Below are 25340 nucleotides of genomic sequence, written 5' to 3'. Positions count from 1 at the left end.
AGCGCACACTTCCATTGAGTTCATACACCCGATAACCATAAAAATACTTAAGAAAATATATTGATAAGATTTATGATTTAGGCCATACCATACTGATATTACCTACCTATGCATAAAACAGTTTTACTATCTTGGAAAATGCCATTTTAGCTACAAAAACGATTGACTGTTGCCAGTATCGATTCGAAGATAGTAACCGAAAGCGCGAGTGGTTATTTTACCACTTACTTAATTATCATAATTCAGGCCGTTTAAATAAACATAACTTGGTAAGTATTCTTTCAAGTAGGTTTACTTTTTAGTAGGTATCAGGAAAAGTATAATATTACAACAGCGTTAAATTGCGTATATTTCGTGTTAAAGATATTTCGTACCTATGTCTTTATCCTTTGAAGTGGCAGTAACCGGCTCCCGGACAATTTACGTCATTTAAATTTGAAATTTGATTAATTAGTAATATTTTTTTATAAAATGTAATTATTTAATTTATTTAACGATAAATCAATGATTTAACTGGAATATATTCTGAGCATGTTTACAATAAAGATTAATTCAGATAGAGCTTGATATTCAAAAAATATTCGATGTAGGGTAGTGGCACCAAAATATGAACAAATGAGCAACAAAAACAAAATCGAAAGGTGGTAATCCATTAAAAAGGGATCCTTTAGATTTTTTTTCTATATGTTAGAAGGTTAGAACAGAACGCGTTTCCAGTAACTTTTTTTTTATGATTCAAGATATAAAAGTTGAGATTTAACGACTCCGAACTATCTTATCATTATTCAGTATTTTTATAAAAATAAATAAATACATACCACATAAGCCTTTGCCCAGAAGATGAATAATGTGCCTTAAATTTCGTCCTATAGTTGAACCAAAATTAATGATATGATGATATTTTTAAGTTATGTTTGGAGTTTTCTATGAACAATTGTCAGATAGCTAAGCCCACCGCTACACTACCTACTCTGTTGCTGACTGTAGGTAGGTACTTGACAAAAAAAATCCTAAATACCTAACTAATTTAACGTCATGGGAATCATGGGATTATCAATATGTCACCTTTGACTACCTATTTTACTCGAACACGACACAAATAAATACGGAAGTACTAATATTAAGGCTCATTAAGCCGGTTTATTTCCTCTTGCTAGGCTGTCGAGTCCTCGCGGGAACGCGCGTGCTCCAAATGGCTGAGATAAGTGGAAGTTTCCTCAATTTTACCACACTAGAACAGTGTTTGACGCAACAATGACAAGATAATCCATTCCGAGGAAACTACTTAACCCCTACCTACGTAGGTACCAACTCAACTGGCGGCTTAGCACGGTCGCGTTTTTATCCCTTGTCACCATGCCTGTCACGTTCTAACAAGTATGTAAGTGCGAAAGGGACGCGCATAGTGATAGTCGATAAAAATGGAACCGTGCTGTGCCCGCTGGTCGCTCTCATCACCCATGCCTGTTTTGGTTAGGTACAGTCAGCAGCTCTAATAGCTGCATGCTGTTGGCGTTTTCTGTACTTAGTCTTAATTATGCAAGGCCTTTAATCTCTTGTCATTAGTTTTGCTGCTTAATGTACATATGAGTTAGTACATATATCGATTTAAACTAACACGATTTTCACTATTAAGTACTTAAATATTTAAGGTGACACGGGGCTGTATAGCGTGCACTTACTTTTATTAAGTATGTATTTTGTCCTGTACGGCTACCACCAGTTTTGACATTGACAGATTAACTCGCGTTTACGTAAATTACTTTCTATACATCTCGCTTGCACTAATATGCGAGTACGAGCGAGATGCATAGAAAGTAAGTTACTTAAACGTGAGTGAATATGTCAATGTTAAAACTGGTGGTAGTGCTTCTGATCATCTTCTTCGCGGGTTTTGCTTACCACCCGTAGGTATTTGATATTGTTTTTTTTTATTCACTTTCACAATAAGGTTATCACTATGCGTTCACAACTCTCACGAGAACCAATGGTTTGTGACTGGATGTTTTTTAATTCTTACATTAATCACTGGATTTCACGAGGACGAGATCCCCTGTCCTTCATTCCGATTGATATTTCAATTGTTTTACGCTTTTTTTTCTGCTGTGGTGACGATGTTCCGTTAAGCGGACTTTCGAATTGTGGAGCTCAATCCAATGATTTGGTCCTGCCTGTAGCAAATATTCGGGTACCGCAGACTTGATATCCGTGATAATTATTATTTTCATTGACTCTTTCCGCTATGGTGCGTTAGATATCCTTAATATAGAAACTTCCCCAACTGCAGTCAATCTTACAAACCGGTTTTTGATAAAGGATAACATCCTTATATGACCAGAGTCCTACACCTTAAAGGAGCCCACTGATTAACAGTCCGCCGGTTAGAACAAAATTTTGACAGTTCCGAGCAACTGATAGGCCGATACCGTCCGGCAGACTGTTAATCAGTAGGCCCCTCTAGTCGTACACTATTATATGTACCTACACACTACACGGTTTGTATACAGGGTGTCCCATAAGTGACACGTCACAGTGACACTGGAGGTAGACCAGGCCAAGAGGACCCTAACCAACTTAACATGATCCCAGTAAAAGTGGCACGGTTTTTTGGAGTTATTGCCAAATTAAGATTTTTCATGAATTTTGACCGCTTTTAACATTGTTAGTGCCAGTAGACTCGGAAAGGTCTCGAAGTTAATTTTTTTTATGTGTACGGCATCATGAATAGTTAATTAAGATAACAGAATTAGGTATTTTATCGATAAACAATGTAAAATGCAAAAAAATACTGGCTTAACCTTGAATTAAATTCACAGCGAAACATTAATTTCGACTTTGACCACCAGTCGTGAAAAAAAAAATTACTAGTAAAGTAATGAGCAAATAACGTCAAGCTATTAAGCAGATTGTTAGCAGGCATGTTATGCAGATTAAAAAATGGTATGACACATGTACCTTCCTGCAATAAAATAGGAATTATTATCATCTTTCGAAAGCGTCATAAAAAATAAGTTAAAACTAGGAAATCTGCAATCCGTTGGTACTTAGTAAAAATAAAGATTTATGTTAAGATATCTAATTCTGGGTACATAAATAACAAAACGCCTATTCAGTTTTTGCCGAATGCCTAAAAGAAAGAGATGGAAAATGGTTATCTCCCTTTTTAAGGATATCATTGATTTGATAAATTACCATTAAGTTTTACAAGACGGTGCCAAGCGTGCATACGAGCCGGGGTAAAACAATTCGAGCACCTATTGTAAAAAAAAAATATTTTAATAAATTGATTAAACTTCAACCTGCAGTATTTTATTTTCTTTAAACCTTTATCAAATCAATGATATCCTTAAAAAGGGAGATAACCATTTTCCATCTCTTTCTTTTAGGCATTTGGCAAATACTGAATAGGCGTTTTTTTTATTTATGTATCCAGAATTAGATATCTTATCATAAATCGTTATTTTTACTAAGTAGCAACGGATTGCATATTTCCTAGTTATAACTTATTTTTTATGAGGCTTTCGAAAGATGATAATAATTCCTATTTTATTGCAGGAAGTTACATGTGTCATACCATTTTTTTATCTGCATATCATGCTCAATAGCTTGACGTTATTTGCTCATTACTTTTCTAGTAATTTTTCTTTTACGACAGGTGGTCAAAGTCGAAATTAATGTTTCGCTGTGAATTTAATTCAAGATTAAGTCAGTAATTTTTTGCATTTTACATTATTTATCGATAAAATACCTAATTCTGTTATCTTAATTAACTATTCATGATGCCGTACACATAAAAAAAATTAACTTCGAGACCTTTCCGAGTGCACACTGGCACTAACAATGTTAAATAAAAACGGTCAAAAATCATGAAATACCTTAATTTGGCAATAACTCGAAAACCGTGCCACTTTTACTGGGGTCATGTTAAGTTAGTTTGGGTCCTCTTGGCCTGGTCTACCTCCAGTGTCACTGTGACGTGTCACTTAAGGGACACCCTGTATAGAATACTTTCTTAGTATAGTCTGTCCGATTTCTAAGATCAAGTTCGCCGTACGCCGTACTTTTACTATGGCGTACTTGATCTTAGAAAAACGAACGGACTATCAGTATAGTCCGTGATATTCAGTATAGGGAGTGATGGACAAGGTCGATACAGTTACAGAGCTTCTCCATCACTCCCTAGTCATAGGCATAAATGCCGGTCGTCTTGCGGGTTTCTGCTGTCTAGGTTGCAGACTGTCCGCCGTGTACCCATTTCTCCTAAACCCTCCGTTATAAGAACGTCCCTATGAGTTAGGTTCTTTGTTGTTTTATTTTATTGTAAGTTAGCGAGAATGACTAACCCGTAAATGTTACGATCCGCAGAAGTTGGATAAATCAGGGGGCCTAGCCAAGATGCCACTCGTTTGCGCCGTAGAGAACGAAACGCTAATGTCTCTTTGTCGCACTTATATGGAAGAGTGATAGAGAGAGACATTACCTTTTTGGGCATATTGTTCGCAACTTACTATGTAAAACTTCATTTTGCCAATTATTAGAGTTACCTACTACGTACCTACCAACCAGACTCGGTTCACGAAACTCTTATATTCACTTCAGTCTTGTTTGTGGTATAGAATCATATTTAAAATTGCATTTAATGGTATGAAGAACTAATAAAACTTTCTTATGTTGCAGAGTTGAACATGAAGAATGCAGAAAAAGTGAATATAAGCGCCATCAGTGGGAGTGTCGTGTCAGTTAACCAAGACGGAAGGTAAGAGTCACAGGGGCCTGTTTTAATGCTAATCCCATATATTGTGACTAAATCTATCCATCATCCCGTAAACATAATGGTAACATACAGTAGGTATACAAGACGATGTTACAGATTATAAGTATGTATAGTTCGTTTATTATGGCATTCACCCCCCATAAGGGGGAGGCCTATGTTCAGCAGTGGACGTCTTATGGCTGAGATGATGATGATGATGATGATGATAGTTCGTTTAATACCGACGCATCGTCGTCGTCGGCGACGATGCCTACTCGTAAAGTGGAATCGTAATAAAACTCAAATTATGCGATTGCTGAATGCATGACGGTTAATTAAATTCAACCCCAATACACTTTCTTATCGACCAAAGTGAGAAAACAACCTGTAAACAATAAATAACGGTAGACAACGAGCGGGCTCATCGGTAAGAAGCAATGTCTTCCACGTCCTCGGGTAGCGGAGACGGTTCATAATGTAGATTGTACGTAATTAAAAGTATATAAGTACATTATACGGTTAGTAGGTAATGGTAGAATGCTCAAATTCCAATTATAAATAAGTATTTACCTAAGTAAGTAATTATAAGAAAGTAGCTAGTAGTTTAGTGTTATTAAAATAGGTTAATAAAATTATATTTCCTAATTTGACTTTTGAATAGTATTTTGTTTTTCTAGTTATATTTATACTTAGTTACACTGTTTGGCTCTATTTTAGTTATTTACGATACAAGTGCGGAAAAGAGGAAATTCGAAACGAGTGGCGATAAATTAAAACACGACCGAAGGGAGTGTTTTAAATCGACACGAGTTGCGAATTACCTATTCGCACGTGTATCGTACAACGTTTTACAGTACATATGGCCTTTTAAACTTTTGACATCGCACGAAAAGTGCTATTTTACGCACTAGTGCGGGAAAATAAGACCATATGTACTGTAAATATATTTTCTTATGCTAAACTTAATAGTTTCAGTAAAAAATACAAACTTAAAAAATAAAAACCATATTTTCATTCAATAGGTACCTAGTTAATCTATTAAGTCGATATAGTATAGGAAGTCTCGGCCCACAGAATAAATAATAGTTGCTCGGGCTAATGAAAGTAGGCGTAGAATATAGAATATAGCGGGGAATTAAAATAAAAACCGGATAAGTGCGAGTCCTTATCCGGTTTTTATTTTAATCGTCGTCGTCGACTTCGTCCATCAAGGGTTCCAAACTTTTTACTATTTGTTGTTATCTTGTTATAGCGGCAACAGAAACGCATCATCTGTGAACATTTTAAGGCCGGAGCCCCACTGCTGCGCACGCTACATCCACGGCCCACGTTTTAATACAAACCGTGGGCAAGCCCACGAAATTTTGTATAGGAACGTGGGTCGTGTACATACATAGCGTGCGCAGCAGTGGTGCTCCGGCCTAACTGTCTAGCTATCACGGTTCATGAGATACAGCCTGGTGACAGACAGACAGGCGGACAGACGGACAGTGGAGTCATAGTAATAGGGTCCCGTTTTTACCCATTACGGAACCATTACAGGGTACGGAACCGTATACACCGTGTTTTTTCAAACTCCGTTAATTTCAAGGGTGCATTTCAGAGCTTAAATTAAGTAGCTTTCTCTAAGACACCGGTATTCTAATTAACTCGATAATTAATGAATTAATTTATCTGATAAGGCCCCTACGAGCGTGTACACCAGCACTAGGCCGGCCTGTTTATGTATTGACTAGTGTTTAGTTTATACATTTGCTACTAAACGCCAGTAGGTACCTACTATCTCGGACGATCGATATTCGAAATGTCATTGATATGTCATAGTTTTCATTTTTTTGGTGGATTTAAATAATGTCAGTGTTACAACATTACGAAATAAATTAAAAATTAACTATGCCATTCAGTTTCCTAAAATTTACATACTTAGCTATACCCCGAAGTTAACTAAAACCTTTAAAATAGTTTAGCAATGCTCGCCTACGCATATTGTTCGGTGTGAGGCAAGCCCGCGCACGACCTTCATCGATTACCAAATATCTCGGCCCAGTGCAGGTGCTGATTGTATACCAATGTAGGTATACATGTTATACATAATTACTTTTTCTGTCGACCGGACATCATGTTATTAAACTCGCATGGTCATCAACGGCACCCCGTGTCAAATGCAGTATGTAAACTAATGAAAGGAAAATATAAAAGTGTGTGTGTTAGGTATTAGGTATTGTGTAACAATAAAAGCATAATGCAATGAATAGCTTTATACATATTAAGCTTGTAACTTATTAAATCAAAGGTCACTTTGCGGAAGTCTAATTAAATTACTAGAATAATGCGCTAAAAAACGTGATCATAGTCAATAAAGTGCCTGTTATATTTACTTGCGTATTTTTGCAAGCCATTAATTTTCCACTCTTACAAACATGAAATACTTAAAATTATGTAGGAAAAATTCAATTCACTAATTTCACTATGTGCACTTATAATATGCAACTAAGTCACTAAGGGCAACTAATCAATTTGCGTTGTTATTGATAATGCTTCACGGAGCGTAGCGTATAGGTACTGCGGACTGTTAGCTGGTTTGTAAGTAGGGAATGCTCCCGGTACTGAGTTTGTATGGCGAGAACCGGGAATTCCCGGTTCCGGTACTGTATTTGTATAGAAAACCAGTACCGGGAGCACTCCCTATTTGTAAGTGCACACCGTTGTATGGGGACCTAGCACTTTGAGACTATGCGTTGAAACTTGGCACAGTTGGTTCTTAGCTGGTCTTGAGCAGATACAGACCGGGAGACATCGAGAGCCACCTCTCATTTAGTGGGGTGGAGGGGGGAAGTTCGACGCTGCCGCGCTTCACTTGGAGCAACATTTCTCTAAAACTATACCTATTAGGGCATGTGATATATCATTTTCGGATAAATTAAGGACGAGGAATCTATTTTTAGAACAATAATAATGCACTTTCTAACAAAAAAAAGCATAAAGTAGAAAAGACTAAAAAACGTATTATAGGTATTTTTTTAATTACCAATTTTTTTTAACCCTCGCATGATTCTGTAATTAAAAAATATAGTCATAAAGCTACACTTATTACGTTTAAAAAAATATATGGTTTATTATAAAAATCTGTTGATAAATGGGAGATAAAAAATAATATTAAGCGTGGGTCAGAGTGATCTCATATGAAGGTGGGAAGTTTACTTATAATTTGTTCTACAATCGTTTATTTTTTTTAGTTTTTCGTAAATAACTCGTAAACGGTAGCCCATAGCAAAAAAATACCTCTTACGTAAATAATCTGTTTCAGATTTCTTATAATATAAGTGCTACTTTTTTCGCTAGGATCAATACGAGACTATTAAAAAAAATATTGAACGGAGAAAATAAATTCAAAGGTCCCCTTTTTTAGTCATTCGTAAATAACTCGTAAACGATGGCCAATAGCAAAAAATGTTTTATTACATGAATAATTTACATAAAATTTCCTACAAAAAAGGTCATTCAAACTTTTTCGCTAGGATCAATATTAAAAACGATATTAAAGAGAGAATATAAATTCTAAGGTCCCCTTTTTAAATATCGATCCAAGCAAAAAAGTTTGAATAACCTTTTTTGTAGGAAATTTTATGCTAAATATTCATGTATAAAATATTTTTTGCTATTGGCCATCCTTTACGAGTTCTTTACGAATGACTAAAAAAGGGGACCTTAGTATTTATTTTCTTCCTTTAATATCTTTTTTTAATATTGATCCTAGCGAAAAAAAGTAGCACTTATTTTATGACAAATCTGAAATAGATTATTTACGTAAAAGATATTTTTTTGCTATGAGCTACCGTTAACAAGTTATTTACGAAAAACTAAAAAAAAACAAACGATTGTAGAACAAATTATAAGTAACCTTCCCACCTTCATATGAGATCACTCTTACCCACGCTTAGTATTATTTTTTATCTCCCATTTATCAACAGATTTTTATAATAAAGTATATATTTTTTCAAACACGTAATAAGTGTAGCTTTACGATTATATTTTTAAAAACAAAAATACGTTTTTTAGTAAATTTTCAAAAATCGGTCCGTATTTTTTTTTAAATTGAAAATGGGGAAAAAAAATCCTGTTTCTAGGGTCTAGGGTCCATGGTCTTGGGTCCAGGGTCTAGGGTCTCCGATTTCAATGGACGAGCAGAGGGCTAAACTAAATACTTACGCCCTTATTCATAAAACTTTACGGGCCTGATTTAGTTAAATTATGTTTTATCCCTTTCTTACAAATACAGTAAAAATGACAGATAAGGATAACGATTATGAATAAGGGGGTTTGTAAGTACCTACTTTTTATTTTTGACGTTCATTTTCAATGTTATCCCATTGTTGCGAGAAGTGCGAAATAGGTAAAAAAAAATTTACAAGTTATTAGTGGAAATTCAAGCTTCAATCTGTGTTCAACTTAAAGTGTGAGCCCTATCAGGTAAATAATAATTATTTTTTATTATTTATTATTATTCAGCCTATATACGTCCCACTGCTGGGCACAGGCCTCCTCTCATGCGCGAGAGGGCTCGGGCTATAGTCCCCACGCTAGCCCAATGCGGATTGGGGACTTCACATACACCTTTGAATTTCTTCGCAGATGTATGCAGGTTTCCTCACGATGTTTTCCTTCACCGAAAAGCTAGTGGTAAATATCAAATTATATTTCGTATATAAGTTTCGAAAAACTCATTGGTACGAGCCAGGATTTGAACCCGCGACCTCCGGATTGAAAGTCGGGCGTCATATCCATTCGGCCACCACGCCATAATTATTTTATATTTAAAATATTCTAAACCTGAAAGCGAGTATTCTATAGAGTTGCCAAATGCGTGTGCCCGTGAGGGACAGAAGACAGAACATGCGCTATGCAAAAACAATTCGCTTACCGTTAGGACTTCTGATCTAAACCCATAAGAGGTTTCATTTTATGGCTTTCATGAAGATTTTGAATACCATCATAAAATTCAATATTCATTTACCTAAAATTTAATAAATTTTATCATAACATATCCCATATACTTACAGGTTGTTACAAAAGTAGTGGGGATCCGTTTAAGGCATATTCGGTATCGTGTTCTGATAAGGAAAAAAGTAGAGGAATATTTGTTTTACGTGTATAAAAAAATTTTCCTCTACTTTTTCCTTATCAGAACACGATACCTAATATGGCTTTAAACGGATCCCTACTATTTTTGTTACACATTGCAGGTTTCAAGTATGTTGCTAGAAACTTAGGTACTACAGGCTTAAAGCGGTAACGTAGATATCTACGTGTTGTCATATGAAAAGGCACTGTTTACCATCGAATTTAAAAATATTGGTACGAGATATTAAAAATGAATAAAACTTTCACAGTTGCAAAGTTCAAACATTGTTATATAAAAGACAAATTAACGTCAGGATCACCCACAACACAAAGCAATGTTATTACCCAATAAAGTGACTCTCATGCATGGGCAATCTCAATGAATAGCAGCTACTTATTCGGCATCTGTTGCGATATGGTATCATTGTTATTTAGAGGATCTGTAACACACTTTCACTTTTAACTTTGGAATCCCCGAATTTGGCCCAACAGCGAGCCAGTCGACTTGCGGCCACAACAGATAGCACTCCTCTGCAAAAATGGTAAGAGCTTTTCGGATACACGACACATGTGTTAATTTCGTGCGCTCGAACTTACTTCTTTTTTTTTTTGTATTTTGTAGAGACCAGCGACCATTCTGTTACTTCTGTGCTGTACAATGGCTACAGCAAGCGCAGAGGTAGAACAAACTAAAGACTTGGAATTAGATAATCCGGAAGACTTGGAGAGACGACATCGTAGGCGTAAAAAACCTCAAAATACCGGACCCTGTGCGAGCGGATACGGGAGGACTTTTGGCTTTCAAGATTATACGTATATATCGGCACCAGTCATGAACTATTTTTTCGGATGTGGAGTTGCCCCTGTGCCAGTAGCACCATTAGCACACTACCCGCAGCTGCCAGCGGCCGCACCGTACCCCGTGCAGATTGGAGTGAGCCAGTCGCAGCATCACCAGGGGGGTCACCACGGAGGCCATCACGCAGGCCACCACGGTCACGGACATTTCGGAGGGCAAAATCAAGGGGGACAGTTCATCGGAAATTATGCCTCGGGCCACGACCAAAACCAACCCTTTTACGGTCCAGGAGCATTTCAACAGCCAAATCGACCGCTCCAAAACGTGGTATCAGCAGCGGCTTCAGGTTTCGGCAATGTCCTGGCTGACTACATTAACCGCCCCAGAAAAACTCAAAAGCAGATTAACAGACAAGTGAATCAATTTTTAAAACCAATATATAAACTGTTTTAAAAAATTTTAGTTTGTGTGTTAGTGTTAGTTCTAATAAGGCCAAGGTGAAGTGCATCCAAAACAATTCAGCAAACTTTATTTAGATCGTGTTCAAATATCGTTTTGATTTAACCTACCTACAATACAGTAGTAGAGAGTACTCAAGTACCTACAAGTGCACTCACAGGAATGAGAATGATCGAACCTACCGCTGTGTAAAGGACGCATAAATCGACATAGGTATGTTGTAGGTATAAAGGTAATTAACTTACCTATATAAAGTATCCATGAAGGAATTTCTTATCTTACCACGTGACTAAGAAAGGATACTACCTATATCACCTTACCTACTCACTTAACTTTTTTCAAGTCTGTAAGTACGTCCCTATATAAAACAGCTTCTTTAATAGGCTACACGAGCGATTTTTCGCGTCAAGTGCCTAAGTACCTATTATAATAAAAAAACAACAACAATTAATAGGTATGTACATTGAAATTGATTTTTTTAGATAAGGTGTAAAACTCATAAATATATTAAATTAATAAATATATTATTTACAACATAGAAACAATTTATAAATTCGTAAAATTAAACTATTAAAACAGTATTTACACAGAATATTTTCTAAATAGTTTCGTACTTACACAGATCTATATTTACGTTAATCTACAAAATTGTACAATACCTACTAAATTACCTACTTTACAATTAACTTAGTTAAGTACCTACACAATGGATTGTTACAATTGTAAAAATAACATACTAAAAATGTCATATTACATAATTAAGGGATGATAGATGTATACGATTTAAAGTAATAATTACAAATCAACATATTCCGTTATATACAATAAAAACATTTATCTTATTAGCCTTGGTATAAACACATGAAAATATAAATATTAAATCATCCTAAGTCATTCATAATAGTTACTCAGATATGTTATTCGTATACAAGAGTAAGTATACAATACAAATAAAAAAAGATAAATATAATTATACATATAAATATAACTTGTTTTATAGGTGTAGAAGGCTACCCAAAAATAGTTTATGAATTACCCTCAGAAATTGTACAGGGTCTTCAAGCGTCATTTAAGGTAATTTAATAAGGTAAAAGATAAGAAAAACAGTATGTAAACAAACAAGAACCAAATAAAGTGTCTCGAGTCGATTCCACTCAGAATCCGCTTCAACAAGTTATTGCTTGATATCATCGAGATCGGTACCTAGAGCCTTTTTCGAGAACTGATATTCAATTATATACAGGCTATCCGGTGGCAGATTTATGTTTTTGATATGAAATAAAAAAACAACGGCTAAAGGTAGAAAGTTTATTTACATCTATTAGAAAAGAGCACAAATGCGGATTTAGTGACTTAAAAAATATATCCTCTAAATGAGCTCCGTGAACACGTACGCGTTCTTCGAAGCGGAGCCTCGCGTTTAGCACTGCAGCATAGCCGACGAAATGTTGCGGATTTCATTGGTGATATTTTCTTTTAAATCAGCTATAGACCGTGGGTTGTTATTATAAACTCTGCTTTTGCGGTACCCCTATAGAAAAAAATCCATAGGGGTCAAATCGGGCGATCGTGGTGGCCATGTGATATCACCAAAACGGCATATCAATTTTCTAGGGAGTTTTTCGCGAAGCACATTCATGGACACTCCGGCAGTATCGGGCGTAGCACCATCTTCCTGAAACCAGGTGTGTGACAAGTTTGATGGATGTGCTATCGAATTTAGCAAAAAGTAATCCACTATCATTTGTCTAGAGTCTTCACTAATGACAGTAACCTGCCTCTCTCTACTAACCTCTGGAAATCTCAAAAAAATGGGATTCGTGGACTTTCGTCCAAACTCCGCTGCACACTCAATATGTTTTTCTAATGCCATCAAATATCAAAATGTAATTGTTTACTTTTTTATTGTAAATTGACTTTGAAAATAGAAATCTGCCAAAGGACACCCTGTATAAGTACCTACATATAATGTAAGTGAACAGAAATATTGCTCGTTTAGGTATGAGTATTATGTATTTAAATATATAGTGCTTTGCTAATAATGACAATAGTAAATCTACATTATGGCACATACAAAAATTAAATCGTTAAGTGTACCTTACGTGATCACATATTTGCTTTAAATAGATTTAAATTTACTTTAAAGTTCTTAGTTCTTTTAAGTTGTTAGTTCTTTTTAGTTTAGTTATTCTTTATTGAAATAAATATTTTAGCACATTACCTAGCCTTTCTCTCAGTAGTGAATAATAATCTATAAGTAGTAGAGGTACCTGCATCTTCGACTGTTGTTTCAACTCCGTGCACTTGAAACAGCAACTGTGTCAACAACTATTTCACTGTATGTAGATGCGGTTTACAATTGCAATGCGAATTAAAATTAAAAACAATATATTATACGAATTATGTTATTTATGTTGTACAGTCGGCATCAATAGTAGCGGATAAGATTACCCATCAAAAGTAGAGTCTGTGTGGAAAGAGAAGAGTCTTCACGACTCTTCTCTTTTCCCCAGAGTCTATCTACAATTTTCTAAAGACTTCACAAAAAGGATGTGCCAGAATACAATCGGAACTTTTGAACATTAAGGGCCAGTTGCACCAACCACAGTTAACAGACTGATCAACGGCACGCAGCAGAGATCTATGAAACTTCCCATACAATAAAATTTACCGAACGCTTTAACGGTGACAGACGGTTTGGTGCAAGCGACCCTAACTATAGGATATCTTTTTATAATTTTTATTTCTACAACTATTATAGGTTGGCAGATACTTTCGGTGCGTTGTTCTATGCGCTACTTTTGAAGCTGACTGTACCAAGAGCATGCAAAGCGACCAATTTGGTTTATTACGTAGGTATATACAAACAGAATGGGTAAATAATTCATGGTCACGAATAATAACGAGAATTCTCCGAAAAAGTACTAAAAATACCTAGAATGACTTCCTACTCCTAGTGACTATACCTACATAATATAAGTAGGTACTAATCTACTCTTGTCCATCCCCGCGCCTCATTTGACTCCTTTTGCGTTGCGATGTAATGTATCTAACTATCTACCTAGCTTGGTAAGGGAAGGGTCTAACTCTAATGAATTCCAATATGTAATACTGCACCTATGTATGTTAACACCCTTGTTGAAAAGTACAGTAAATTACGAGTATAAAGATATCTTAGGTGCAAACATTTTACTTAAGAATATGTTTATGTATGAATTAATAATTATGGGACATATTTTTGAGTAAGCTCTATGCACCCATATTTGTACACTTGACTGTACCGTAGTTTAGAACATTTGACTTACTCACAGGATTCCGTCCGAGGGGTACGGCGTATTTCAGTCGCGAGAGGCCATCATTCCACTAGAAAAGTCGCAACTGGAGCTTGAGAATGCAGAGTCAGAACCGCACCAGGTCACCCATCCCACGTCGTAAGTTTTACTTATATCTAAGTAACAACAGAAAATACAAGAGTCACTCATAGAGAGAAATAGTTATTTGTTTTACAAGGGGGCAAAGTTGTTGTTTAACCGCTCGTGCTAATAATATTGATACCCGAGCAAGCGAAATATTCCTAAATTGAACCACGAGCGTAGCGAGAAATGGAATGGAAAATGGAATCTTGAGCGTTGCGAGGGTTTCAAAGCACGAGGGTTAAACAAAATTTGCCCCCGAGTGAAACACAAAATTTTTCACCACACCAATCCGAAGCAAATATTAAATGTAAAATATCAAACGAAATCAAACCAAATTTAATCCAGATGAATATTATTAAATATTTATCATCCAAAATCACTATTTAAAAGTTAATTAACAGCAAACATAAGAAAACAACTCAAAATTTGCATTTGATTACTTTGCCTCACATGTGAATAAAATGCAACTTTGCTATCAGTTTTTGAAGTGCAAAGTAAGCCATTCCGAGCTGGTGTGGTGAAAAATATTTTCTATATGATTCGAAACAAAAGTAGCGTTCTTGAGCGGGGGTAGGTAAAGCCTGACAGTAATATATGATCATTGTCAAGAGGGCGCTGTTAATCTAAATTCTAATGTATAGTTAACCTCATGACAGTTCAGTTTAGTATAAAAAAACATGTTCCAGTGAAATTCCGTAACATGGCGCGTGATCATATATTTTTGGTCAGGCTTTAATTAGGTACATATATAAAATATAAATAAATATTATAGGACATTTTTACACATTTTGACTAAGCCCCACGGTAAGCTCAAGAAGGCTTGTGTTGTGGGTACTCAGACAACGATATATATAATATATAAATACTTAAATACATACAAAACAACCATGACTCAGGAACAAATATCTGTATCATCATACAAATAAATGCTCTTACCAGGATTCGAACCCGGGACCATCGGCTTCATAGGCAGGGTCACTACCCACTATGCCAGACCGGTTGTCAAAGATATATCCTACTGAGCACGCCATCTGGTAAAAACAAACTCACGTCTTATGAATCACACTGTTGAGTTTATTTTTCTTTGAGATAGGGACTATAAGAACGCTTAGATAAATGCGTCATTGAACATTATAATAAAGATGTGTTCTGATAATTTCTAACACATTTTTATTGTTTGTAAGTTTAAAAGTGATCCAGTCATACAACCTAAGATTTAATAAGATAAGACGTTTATTAACTCGATGAACACGCAGACCAACGGGTCTACGTATGATTGCTCGGAGGCCTCGATTCGGCTTTGTCTAGTGTTGATTACGTAATGCATTTTTGATGATGGTTAATTAATATCAAGTAATAACAAATGATGTAGGCACGGCTATTAACCGCACCGGGTATATGAATGTGCAGTTACTTGGACACGATGCTGCACATCTTCCGGGGAAACATCGGGTCGGGCCTGCTGGCCATGGGGGACGCCTACAAAAACGGAGGCATCGTCTTCGCACCCATCATGACGGCTATCCTAGGCGTCATTTGCGTCCACGCCCAACATCTGTTGGTAAGTCAGTTATTGTAGTATGTTTAACATATGTGGAATTTCTTAAATTCGATAAGATGGTGACAGTTTCAGGCTGATTTCATTTGATAAAATAAATTCTCTTTGGGTGGAACCTAATACATAAATAGTAGGATTTGTAAACAATTACCGAATGTTTTCACAGAGTTCATGAGCTCTGCCTACCTACCACACCTAACTTAAGTTCAGCATTAGATAGGTACGCTGAGTGATGGACCTTGAGCATTTTTTGTCTTGGATTATGATAATTAAATATTATTAGTTACTTTCAGATCCGATAAATAGATAGGTCCTAATTTAATGCTGAGAGGATTGAGGAAGTAGATTAGAATTGTAAATACTAACATTGAGTATGTTCGTTCACTTCCTCAACAAGTGGCAACTTTACGATAACATACATTATTTTAGCTCAATTGCTCAGAAGAGATGCATCGCCAAACAAAAAGGGAGAAACCGCCAAACTTTTCGGAAACAGTGTCCCTGGTGTTCGAGAGCGGGCCCCCGCGGTTGCGGCCGCTGGCCGCCGCCATGAAGGTGCTGGTCGACACCTTCCTCTGCGTCACGCAGCTCGGCTTCTGCTGTGTCTACATCGTCTTCATCGCTAATAATGTTAAAATTGTAAGTGACGCTTACTTATCCTTGTATACCTTAATTTGAATGATGGTTAGGTACTCACAAATATTGCTAAGACATAAAAATTATAAACGTTGGTATTGGTGATAGCGATTCAGTAGCTGATTAGTGGGTTCTGAGATCATCAACCCTAGGTGTCAGTCAAAAAGTAGCTGACTTTTATGTTTTTGTCCTATCTAATTGAACATACCTAATATATATATATATATATATATATATATATTTATTTCAATAAAATAGCAGTACAGTGATCCCCACACTAGGCTCACTATATTATAATTATTATTAAAGCTACTACATTAAAAATAAGAATGTTTATTATTTGACTGAGTAACTATCCAACTAAGAATAATGACTTAAGTCAGCTAAAAAGGTCTTAGTAAGTTATACCTAAGTAAGTGAAAGTGTTTATATGAAGTTATATGTGTATGTATGTGAGTATGTATGTATGAATTAATTATGTGCGTGTAGATACCTACGAAATAAAAGAATAATAATAATATACATGGAGGCGTAGGGATGTGACGACACCATTGCCCGCTGGTTGTACCAGTGCAATCAGTCAACGCAGGGCAGCTTGTGGCGAGCTGTTGGGGATTAGCGACCTCACGTACCCGAGTGCTCCTGGGGAGTTCTGTTACCCGCAAGGAGGGTGGGTGGGACAGGATTCTCTGCCTCTGGCTTGCCTTAGCCGGCCGGCCAGAGTGGAGTCGTTAGAGCTATAAGCTCCAGGGGTGGAAGTGAAATATGCATAAAAAGCGAGTTGGCACAGTGGCTGGTAACAGCCACTGGGTAGAAAGCGGCGCACACCTCTCGACACCCCTGAGCCGCTCACACCGATGTTGCCCTTGAGCCATCCTAGATGTCGCTTTTTGTGGGGGCCCATCTTGTGAGGGCGAGTCACCGTCTGCCGGAAATAAAATTGCATACCGTTTTATTAGGCAGGCGTCCGGTTTTTTACCCCATAGCTCAGTACTTAGTCCATCGCTTTCACCCAATAACCTAGTTCATTTTAGATACCATCAACTCTCAATAGCCCTTATATACACCCTGGCGGGTGCTGCCTCTGCGTGCGTCCTATGACACGGGTAAGGGCAGCATCCGCTCGGTGTACCCCTTACATTTCATTAAAGTGTCAAAAGGGCCTCTACGTGTTGGCTTCGGCTCCGCGCACGCCTCCCAAAGGTCCGGAACACCATTGTTCCGTGATGGGAAAGATATACATACCTATAGGTACCTACCTATGATTTTTAAACAATGAAGTTAATTACATACATTTTCACCTCAGCAGCTCGAACAAGGGTACTTTGCTTCTTAAAAACAGTGAGCAAAATGCGATTTTGCTCACTGAGTGAGACAAAATGACATTCAAGTGACCTTTATAGTCAAATGTCATTTCAACATGCGGGGTCTAATACAAGTTCGAAATACTTGGGTTCTATTATCTCCGTCTCTTTCACACTGTTAGCAAAAAGAAACAGACAAAAAAAGTTCAAACGACATTCAACGTTATATTGACGGTTTATAATAGACCCCCGAAAAACGTCAGAACGCATCGTTCCAAACCACGTACGAGTATGAATTCTTAATAATTAATTAATAAAAATAAAGTTTACGATTTGATAAAAACTGATAAAATACTATATTTTAGGTATTTTATTGTACAATTAAAATAATGAACTCAAAAATACACAGATTATCACGCAATATTAATTATTTTACTTTTGAGAATTTCTACTATAGTTGACAAATAGTACTTATCCGCAATTCGGACCGTATCTTACAAAGTTTTTTTTTTCACAAAAAAAAAGTTGTAGATTGAAGTGTCAGTTGATATTCGTTATTTCCATATTATTTTACTGAAATTTATTATTACTTTTAGTTTTTGTGTTCGATTGCGGTAAATAAACTTAATTGTTTGTATATCTTAAGAAAACATGAGTTAGTGATGCATAGGTAGTGATGAAGAAGGATTACATTTTTCAAGTTGTCTAATTGGTATGTTCTCACTGCCCCGGTGAAAAATTTTGTGTACTACACGAGATCAAAGTTATTTACATCTCGTGCGCTTATGAGTCCCTTACTACGCTCAAGATTCTAAATTAGATTCACTCGCTACGCTCGTGAATCTATTATAGAATCTTTCGCTTGCACGGGACTCAAAATAAGCACTCGAAGTAATATCAAACTTTGATCTCTTGTTGTACAAATAACTATTAAGGTGCCGTAGGTTCACTTAAACCCATCAATGGTGTGGGGTATCGTTGGACAGGTCTTTCAAAACGACTAAGGGTCATCAACAACCATTTTTTGATAAAGTGAATATTTTCGGAAAAAATCGCTGAACCATGAGTTCAAAAAATATGAAAAGTATAGTGAAAAAATCTTACTAAATAGGTACTTTCAATGAAAACTATAGCAAACATGATCGGTCCAGCTATTTTAGAATTACATACTTATTGCTAAAAGTATTATTTTCTTAGTAAAAAAGACGTACAAAGTGCTGCGAAGGTAGATAGGTCCTACCTTATGCTTGATACTTATTTACTTATAGACCCGTTGACCTATTCGGGCAGAATAGTAACTACGGAACCCTTCACTGAGTGTGGCCCGACATGCTCTTGGCCGATTTTTAAACCAATACGGTTGCCAAAAAAATTGCAATCTTGAGGCATGAAGTATCTATTAGAATCCTGATTTATTCGCTCGATCGAAAAAAAATCACGTAGGTACAACGCAACGTTAATGTTTTTTGCAAACATTAAAAATATGAAAATTGCTTCTAAAAATGAGCAATGTTATGGTTGATAGAACTCGTGAAATACCTACTTTTATTTGTTAAAACTTACAAAAAATTAAAATTAACAAACATATAGGTACCTATAAGTACATACAGGGTACATATGATATCCGCGATTCCAGGCACGCACAGCCATCGCGCTCGCTTAAGCTCAGTGAAGCGAAGAAGCTCGCGTAAGTAAGAGAAGAAACTGAACCTACGGGGCCTTAATTTGAAACTAATAAAAACGGCTCGGGGTGGATGAGCACCATCAGAAACGCCATGTCTTTCTCTCTCTGTAAAAAGTGATACATGTCGATAATATGTCTATACACACGTCGATGACAATAGTGACAATACTAAGTGATGATATAGGTACTTAGGCAATGGGAAAGTTGTTACATTATATTGATTGCGATAAATAATAATATTGAAACGTTTGCGAAACATTACATTGTAATGACAAGCGTACGGCGTGATTGTTCTGCTTCGCACGCTTCATTTAGCAGTCGGTCGCAGACCAACAAGTCTATAAAAAAAACATTGAACAAAACCGGACAAGTGCGAGTCGGACTCGCCACCGAGGGTACTTTTTAGTATTTGTTATAGCGGCAACAGAAATACATCATCTGTCTATCACGGTTCATGAGATACAGCCTGGTGACAGACAGACGGACTGACAGACAGACAGACGGACAGTGGTCTTAGTAATAGGGTCCCGTTTTTACCATTTGGGTACGGAACCCTAAAATAGTTATTTGTTTTACAAGGTGGCAAAGTTATTGTTTAACCGCTCGTGCTAATAATTGATACCCGAGCAAGCGAAAGATTCCAAAATTGAACCACGAGCGTAGCGAGTGGTTCGAAAAATGGAATATTGAGCGTTGCGAGGGTTTCAAAGCACGAGGGTTAAACAGAATTTGCCCCCGAGTGAAACACAAAATTTTTCACCACACAAACCCGAAGCAAATAATAAATGTAAAATATCAAACAAAATCAAACCAAATCAAATTCTAATGAATGTTATTAAATATTTATCATCCAAAATCATCATTTAAAAGTAAATTCTACCAGCAAACATAAGAAAACAACTCAAAATTTGCATTTGATTACTTTGCCTCACATGTGAATTACTGATAGCAAAGTGCAACTTTGCTATCCGTTTTTGAAGTGCAAAGTAAGCCTTTCCGAGCTGGTGTGGTGAAAATGATCTTTGTTCACGATTAATGTCAGTATTTACCACGTCCTCGAGACATGACTCTGATAGGTGATTAAATTGCAATTAAATTATGTACTATATAATCATACGTAACCGTAGCTATATTTTGTTACAAACGTGTAGTACATATCCATTTGGTCTGATAAAATACATATATGTACTATTATAGTACAGGCTGTGTTACCTATATACTGGAGCCCTATTAGTTAAAAGCAAAATTCTTACCAGTTATATAGCTTACCTAATTAATGTGATGTAGAGCACGTCTTAAAATACCCAAAAACCATGCAGCGTCTTAATGGGAGCAAAAGAAAATGCGCCAGTATGGACCATGGAGACCCAATAGTAAAATATTTAAATAGATATAAATACAATTCTATTTAAGTAGATGACTCATACAGGCAACCTTTATCCTTCAATTACAAAATCCATTTTCGAGTCAGAAATACTTGTGGTCCCTACTTTAAAAAAACCGGCCATGTGCGAGTCGTATATACTCGCGCAACGAAGTTAGTAGCGGCAACAGAAATACATCATCTGTGAAAAATTCAATAATCTAGCTATCACGGTTCATGAGATACAGCCTGGTGACAGAAGACGGACGGACAGACGGACAGTGCAGTGAAGTCTTAGTAATAGGGTCCCGTTTTTACCCTTTGGGTAAGGAACCCTAAAAATGGATTTCAGATCGTCTGCGCGCCGACCTGTGATGCAGTCTTTATTAACTCAAAAATCGAGGCTGTTGTTTCTATGAACAAATATACTCTTATATTTAGTGGTCGAGACGTAGGTATCGATTAATACGATTTGATAATTTAAACAACCCATGGCTCCAGCAAAGCATGGTGGACTGATGGTTGTTATAAACAGCACTTTCAAGAACCTTTGAATACCGGTGTTTTTTTTTAAGTCCGTTAATTTCAAGGATGCATTCTTGAAACCGATATTCGAATTAACTCCATTTTGGAGATAATCAATGATTTATTCTTATCCCTACGAGCGTGTACCTCAGGCCTTAGGGCCTGTTTACATATTGATTAGTGTTTAGTATGAGTTTATGCATTTCCTAATACCAAAATAGTAAACGCAATTACTATCTCGGACGATCAATATTCGAAATGTCATTGATATGTCATAGTTTTCATTTGTTTGGTGAATTTAAATAATAATGTCCGTGTTACAACAACGCTATTAAAATTACTTTTACCGTAAAAAGAAAAATAGTATAAAAGAAAAAAAAGCTAATAATGCCATTCACTTTCCTTAAATGTACTTAGCCATACCCCGAAGTTAACGGAGTTTAAAAAAACAAGTCCTTTTTTTAACACACTAAATCTGATTTATGTTTTATATTACATATGTTTGTTAGTAGGTTCGTCGTTAACCATTAGAAACCCATTACTACGAGTAAGTAGGTATATACAATTAGATTTCCTATTAGCAGAAATAAAATAAATGCGATAAGTTTATAGTTAGAAATACCTACTGCATAGTGCATAGCAGTATTTCTAAAAGGACGTTCGCTTACAATTATATAACTCGTTATGTGTTCAGGGGCATGCGTTTCACGGGTATGAGATGGGCCTCAATTACAATATGGCAGTAGATACTTAGTACGAAAAATAGGACCTGCAATAATACAGAATACTACTGTAAATACACTAACTAGGTTGGTATATACCTACTTACGCTGATTCGTTTCGTATAATATGTTAAAGTGCATGTTTAGATATTTTTGAGTACCATAGCCCCTTCGATTACCTACATATATGATGTCAACTGTACAAAGCCATTATCTATACCTACCTAAATGCCGAAGTTAGAGGAATTAAAAAAAAAAACCCTGTTTATTTCTAAAATTACTTGCGAAAGCAGACATCTGTCATAAATTAACATAGACACGAAATGTTCAGATTGATTAAACGAAAATAATAAATAACGATTACTAATTTAATGCGCAACACACAGTCCAATCGTTGCCTAATTTTTACTTATTAGCCTTGGCCTGGCGCCTGATTACGCAACTTACAGAAATATGTCCTTAGATCTGCGAGCAGTACGGTATCCACATGGAGCTGTCGGTGCACATGATCTTCGTGCTGGTGCCAGTGCTGGCGTCGTGCATGGTGCGCAACCTGAAGTATCTGACGCCGTTCTCGACGGTGGCCAACGTGCTGATGGCGCTGGGCGTGGGCGCGGTCATCTACGAGGCCGCGCACGGCCTGCCCGACGTCAGCACCAGGGACTACATCGCCTCGTGGCGACAGCTGCCTCTCTATTTCGGGACTGCCGTCTATGCCTTCGAAGGAATTGGTTTGGTAAGTAACGAAGAGCCTAAAATACCTACGTTATTTATATTATGACCAAGTCGATGGTTAACACCTACCCTAAACAAAAGAGGCGGTAACCAGGGTGATCAATCCAACTGGGGTGATGAGAGTAAATGAGAACGACTAACGAAGTTAAAACTCAAAATATTATTGAAGGTACTCCCGCTAAAGAACGAGATGCGGCGTCCAGAGCTGTTCCAGAAGCCCCTGGGCGTACTGAACGTCAGCATGGTGGTGGTGGGTGCCATCTTCGTGACCGTAGGCTTCCTCGGCTATCTCAAGTGGGGCGACGAAGTACAGGGCAGCCTCACGCTCAACATGGCTCCTGGTCATATGTAAGAACTGCATGAATTTTTCATTCGTTTTACACACAAAGCCGCATCTGCGTTCCTTAATCTATTCACACCATATGTTTCCATAGACAGAGAATCAATCGATATTTTGTCCATGTCCATGAATCTATTTGCGGTACGCCTGATAAAATATAGGGAATAAAAATTGACAACAACCAGAGGATAATTCTACTTTAATTAATTTAGGTAATTATTATTAGGTATTATAACTTCCACTATCGCTATTATATCGCATTGACAAAATAGTTACCTCTGTTTCTCGGCGTCGTGATATCGCACACGTAATTTCATATAAAATGTATGAAAAATCTAAAACATTTGTGTTTTGAACATTTAGAAATACTGGTAGGGTGAAAGAAAGAGATAACGTCTTTAAGAAGTATTTACATGGATTTATTTACCGGATATACTTCTGAGTAGGAACATTAGCAACTACCTATACGTAGCCATTAATTTTTTGCTACTGTGCGTAAGACACACTACACTACAAACGTTACCTGCCATATAGGTAGTCGTTTTGATATTAATGAGCAATTGTTTCGATGTTTCCGCTAGCTTGAGTACCGTCGTGCAAGGCTTGATCGCACTGGCCATGCTGCTCACGTACCCGCTGCAGTTCTACGTGCCCGTGGCCATCGCGTGGCCCGGCCTGCGCCGCAAGGTGGGCGCCGCCTCGCCAGTGGCCAAGGAGCTGGGGTTCCGGGCGGGGCTCGTGCTACTTACCTGTAACTTACTTTCCTTTATTTCCATTTACTTGTGTACCGATCTTCATACATACGATTTATCAGTGAGTATTAGGTATATCTTAGAAATCTTAGAAACGCATATAAAGGGGCTTTTTTACAAACTAAGTAAATTTCAGTGGATCTCGTATTAAATTAGAATTAATAAATGTAAATTAATTCTCTCTAATCTACATATCTGTAGATGGACACTTGAATTAATTCAGAATTTAATATGATTTTCTTACCGAAATGGATAAGCAAGGTAAAAATATTAAACTACAAGAGGCCGGTATTGCCGGTATATTGACTATACTCAAAAATACGACAAAAATAATGTCACAAGCGACAAGATATAAAATGCAGCACTCGTTGGTACGGCTCCAAATCGTGAACACTATTTGTGATAATTATAGTATATAATACTTTGTATACCTAACTATTGTAATGTAGAGTGTTACATTTAAAGTTTGCCCGAAGACTAGAAACACTGTAAGACAATATGTATTATTATATAACCTTTCTTTGTTTGCAGTCATTCTTGCCGAGAGCATACCCCAGCTAGGCCTGTTCATCTCGCTGGTGGGCGCCATCAGCAGCACGGCCCTGGCGCTCGTGTTCCCCCCGCTGATAGAGATAGTGATGACCTCGCAGAAGCAAGGAGGACTACCATTCCACACGCTTGCCAAAGATATATTTATCATTTTACTTGGACTCTTTATATTTATTACTGGTACTTACGAAAGTATATCATCCATTGTGAAAGCTTTCGTAGCAAAATGACAACTGGACTCATGACTTTTCTGTAAATTGATTTTAAGATTATTGCTTACCTGTGTAAATTATAACTAAGTTACGTAACAACCGATTATAACACTAATCAAGCTCGAACTTTCATACTTACTAATCAATTAGACAATTGTATATTTTAACAGATTGACAATCGGAAACGAGCCTACGGAATGACAAACATTTTAAAATGTTATATATTGCCATTAGATGCCACTCTGCAACAAATTTAATTTTAATTACTTACCTATTTAAATAATACATGTTATAGTCAACTTTGTCGTGTCGAATCATTAGTCATTCATTACTTTTATAACGAGTTTTAATTAGCAAGACAAAGAAATTCAGAATTTGCACCTTCTATTCCGAAAGTAAGAATGTTTGCTTG

The 25340-nt window shown here is 36.7% G+C and overlaps 2 protein-coding genes across 2 annotated transcripts in view; both read left to right on the top strand.

Annotated features, from left to right (window-relative positions):
* Nucleotides 1-24967, top strand: part of LOC134804809 (proton-coupled amino acid transporter-like protein CG1139) — a 42297-nt gene extending 17330 nt beyond the window's left edge. Inside the window, exons 2-9 of the mRNA XM_063778061.1 lie at nucleotides 4678-4756; nucleotides 14444-14563; nucleotides 15959-16109; nucleotides 16536-16745; nucleotides 22804-23076; nucleotides 23245-23423; nucleotides 23997-24166; nucleotides 24699-24967. Of these exons, the coding sequence (XP_063634131.1) occupies nucleotides 4686-4756; nucleotides 14444-14563; nucleotides 15959-16109; nucleotides 16536-16745; nucleotides 22804-23076; nucleotides 23245-23423; nucleotides 23997-24166; nucleotides 24699-24946 (1422 nt within the window). The 5' untranslated portion in view covers nucleotides 4678-4685 and the 3' untranslated portion in view covers nucleotides 24947-24967. The remainder of the gene's footprint in view (nucleotides 1-4677; nucleotides 4757-14443; nucleotides 14564-15958; nucleotides 16110-16535; nucleotides 16746-22803; nucleotides 23077-23244; nucleotides 23424-23996; nucleotides 24167-24698) is intronic.
* On the top strand, nucleotides 10144-11569 carry LOC134804558 (uncharacterized). Its single transcript, XM_063777659.1, has 2 exons — nucleotides 10144-10416; nucleotides 10497-11569. Exons 1-2 carry the CDS (start codon nucleotides 10414-10416, stop codon nucleotides 11124-11126), a joined length of 633 nt encoding a protein of 210 aa, XP_063633729.1. The 5' UTR covers nucleotides 10144-10413; the 3' UTR covers nucleotides 11127-11569.
* Nucleotides 24968-25340: the final 373 nt, after the last annotated feature.

This window comes from Cydia splendana, chromosome Z (genome assembly GCF_910591565.1).
Source record: "Cydia splendana chromosome Z, ilCydSple1.2, whole genome shotgun sequence".
In the NCBI taxonomy this organism is placed as follows: domain Eukaryota; kingdom Metazoa; phylum Arthropoda; class Insecta; order Lepidoptera; family Tortricidae; genus Cydia; species Cydia splendana.
This window is presented reverse-complemented; position numbering and strand designations above follow the sequence as displayed.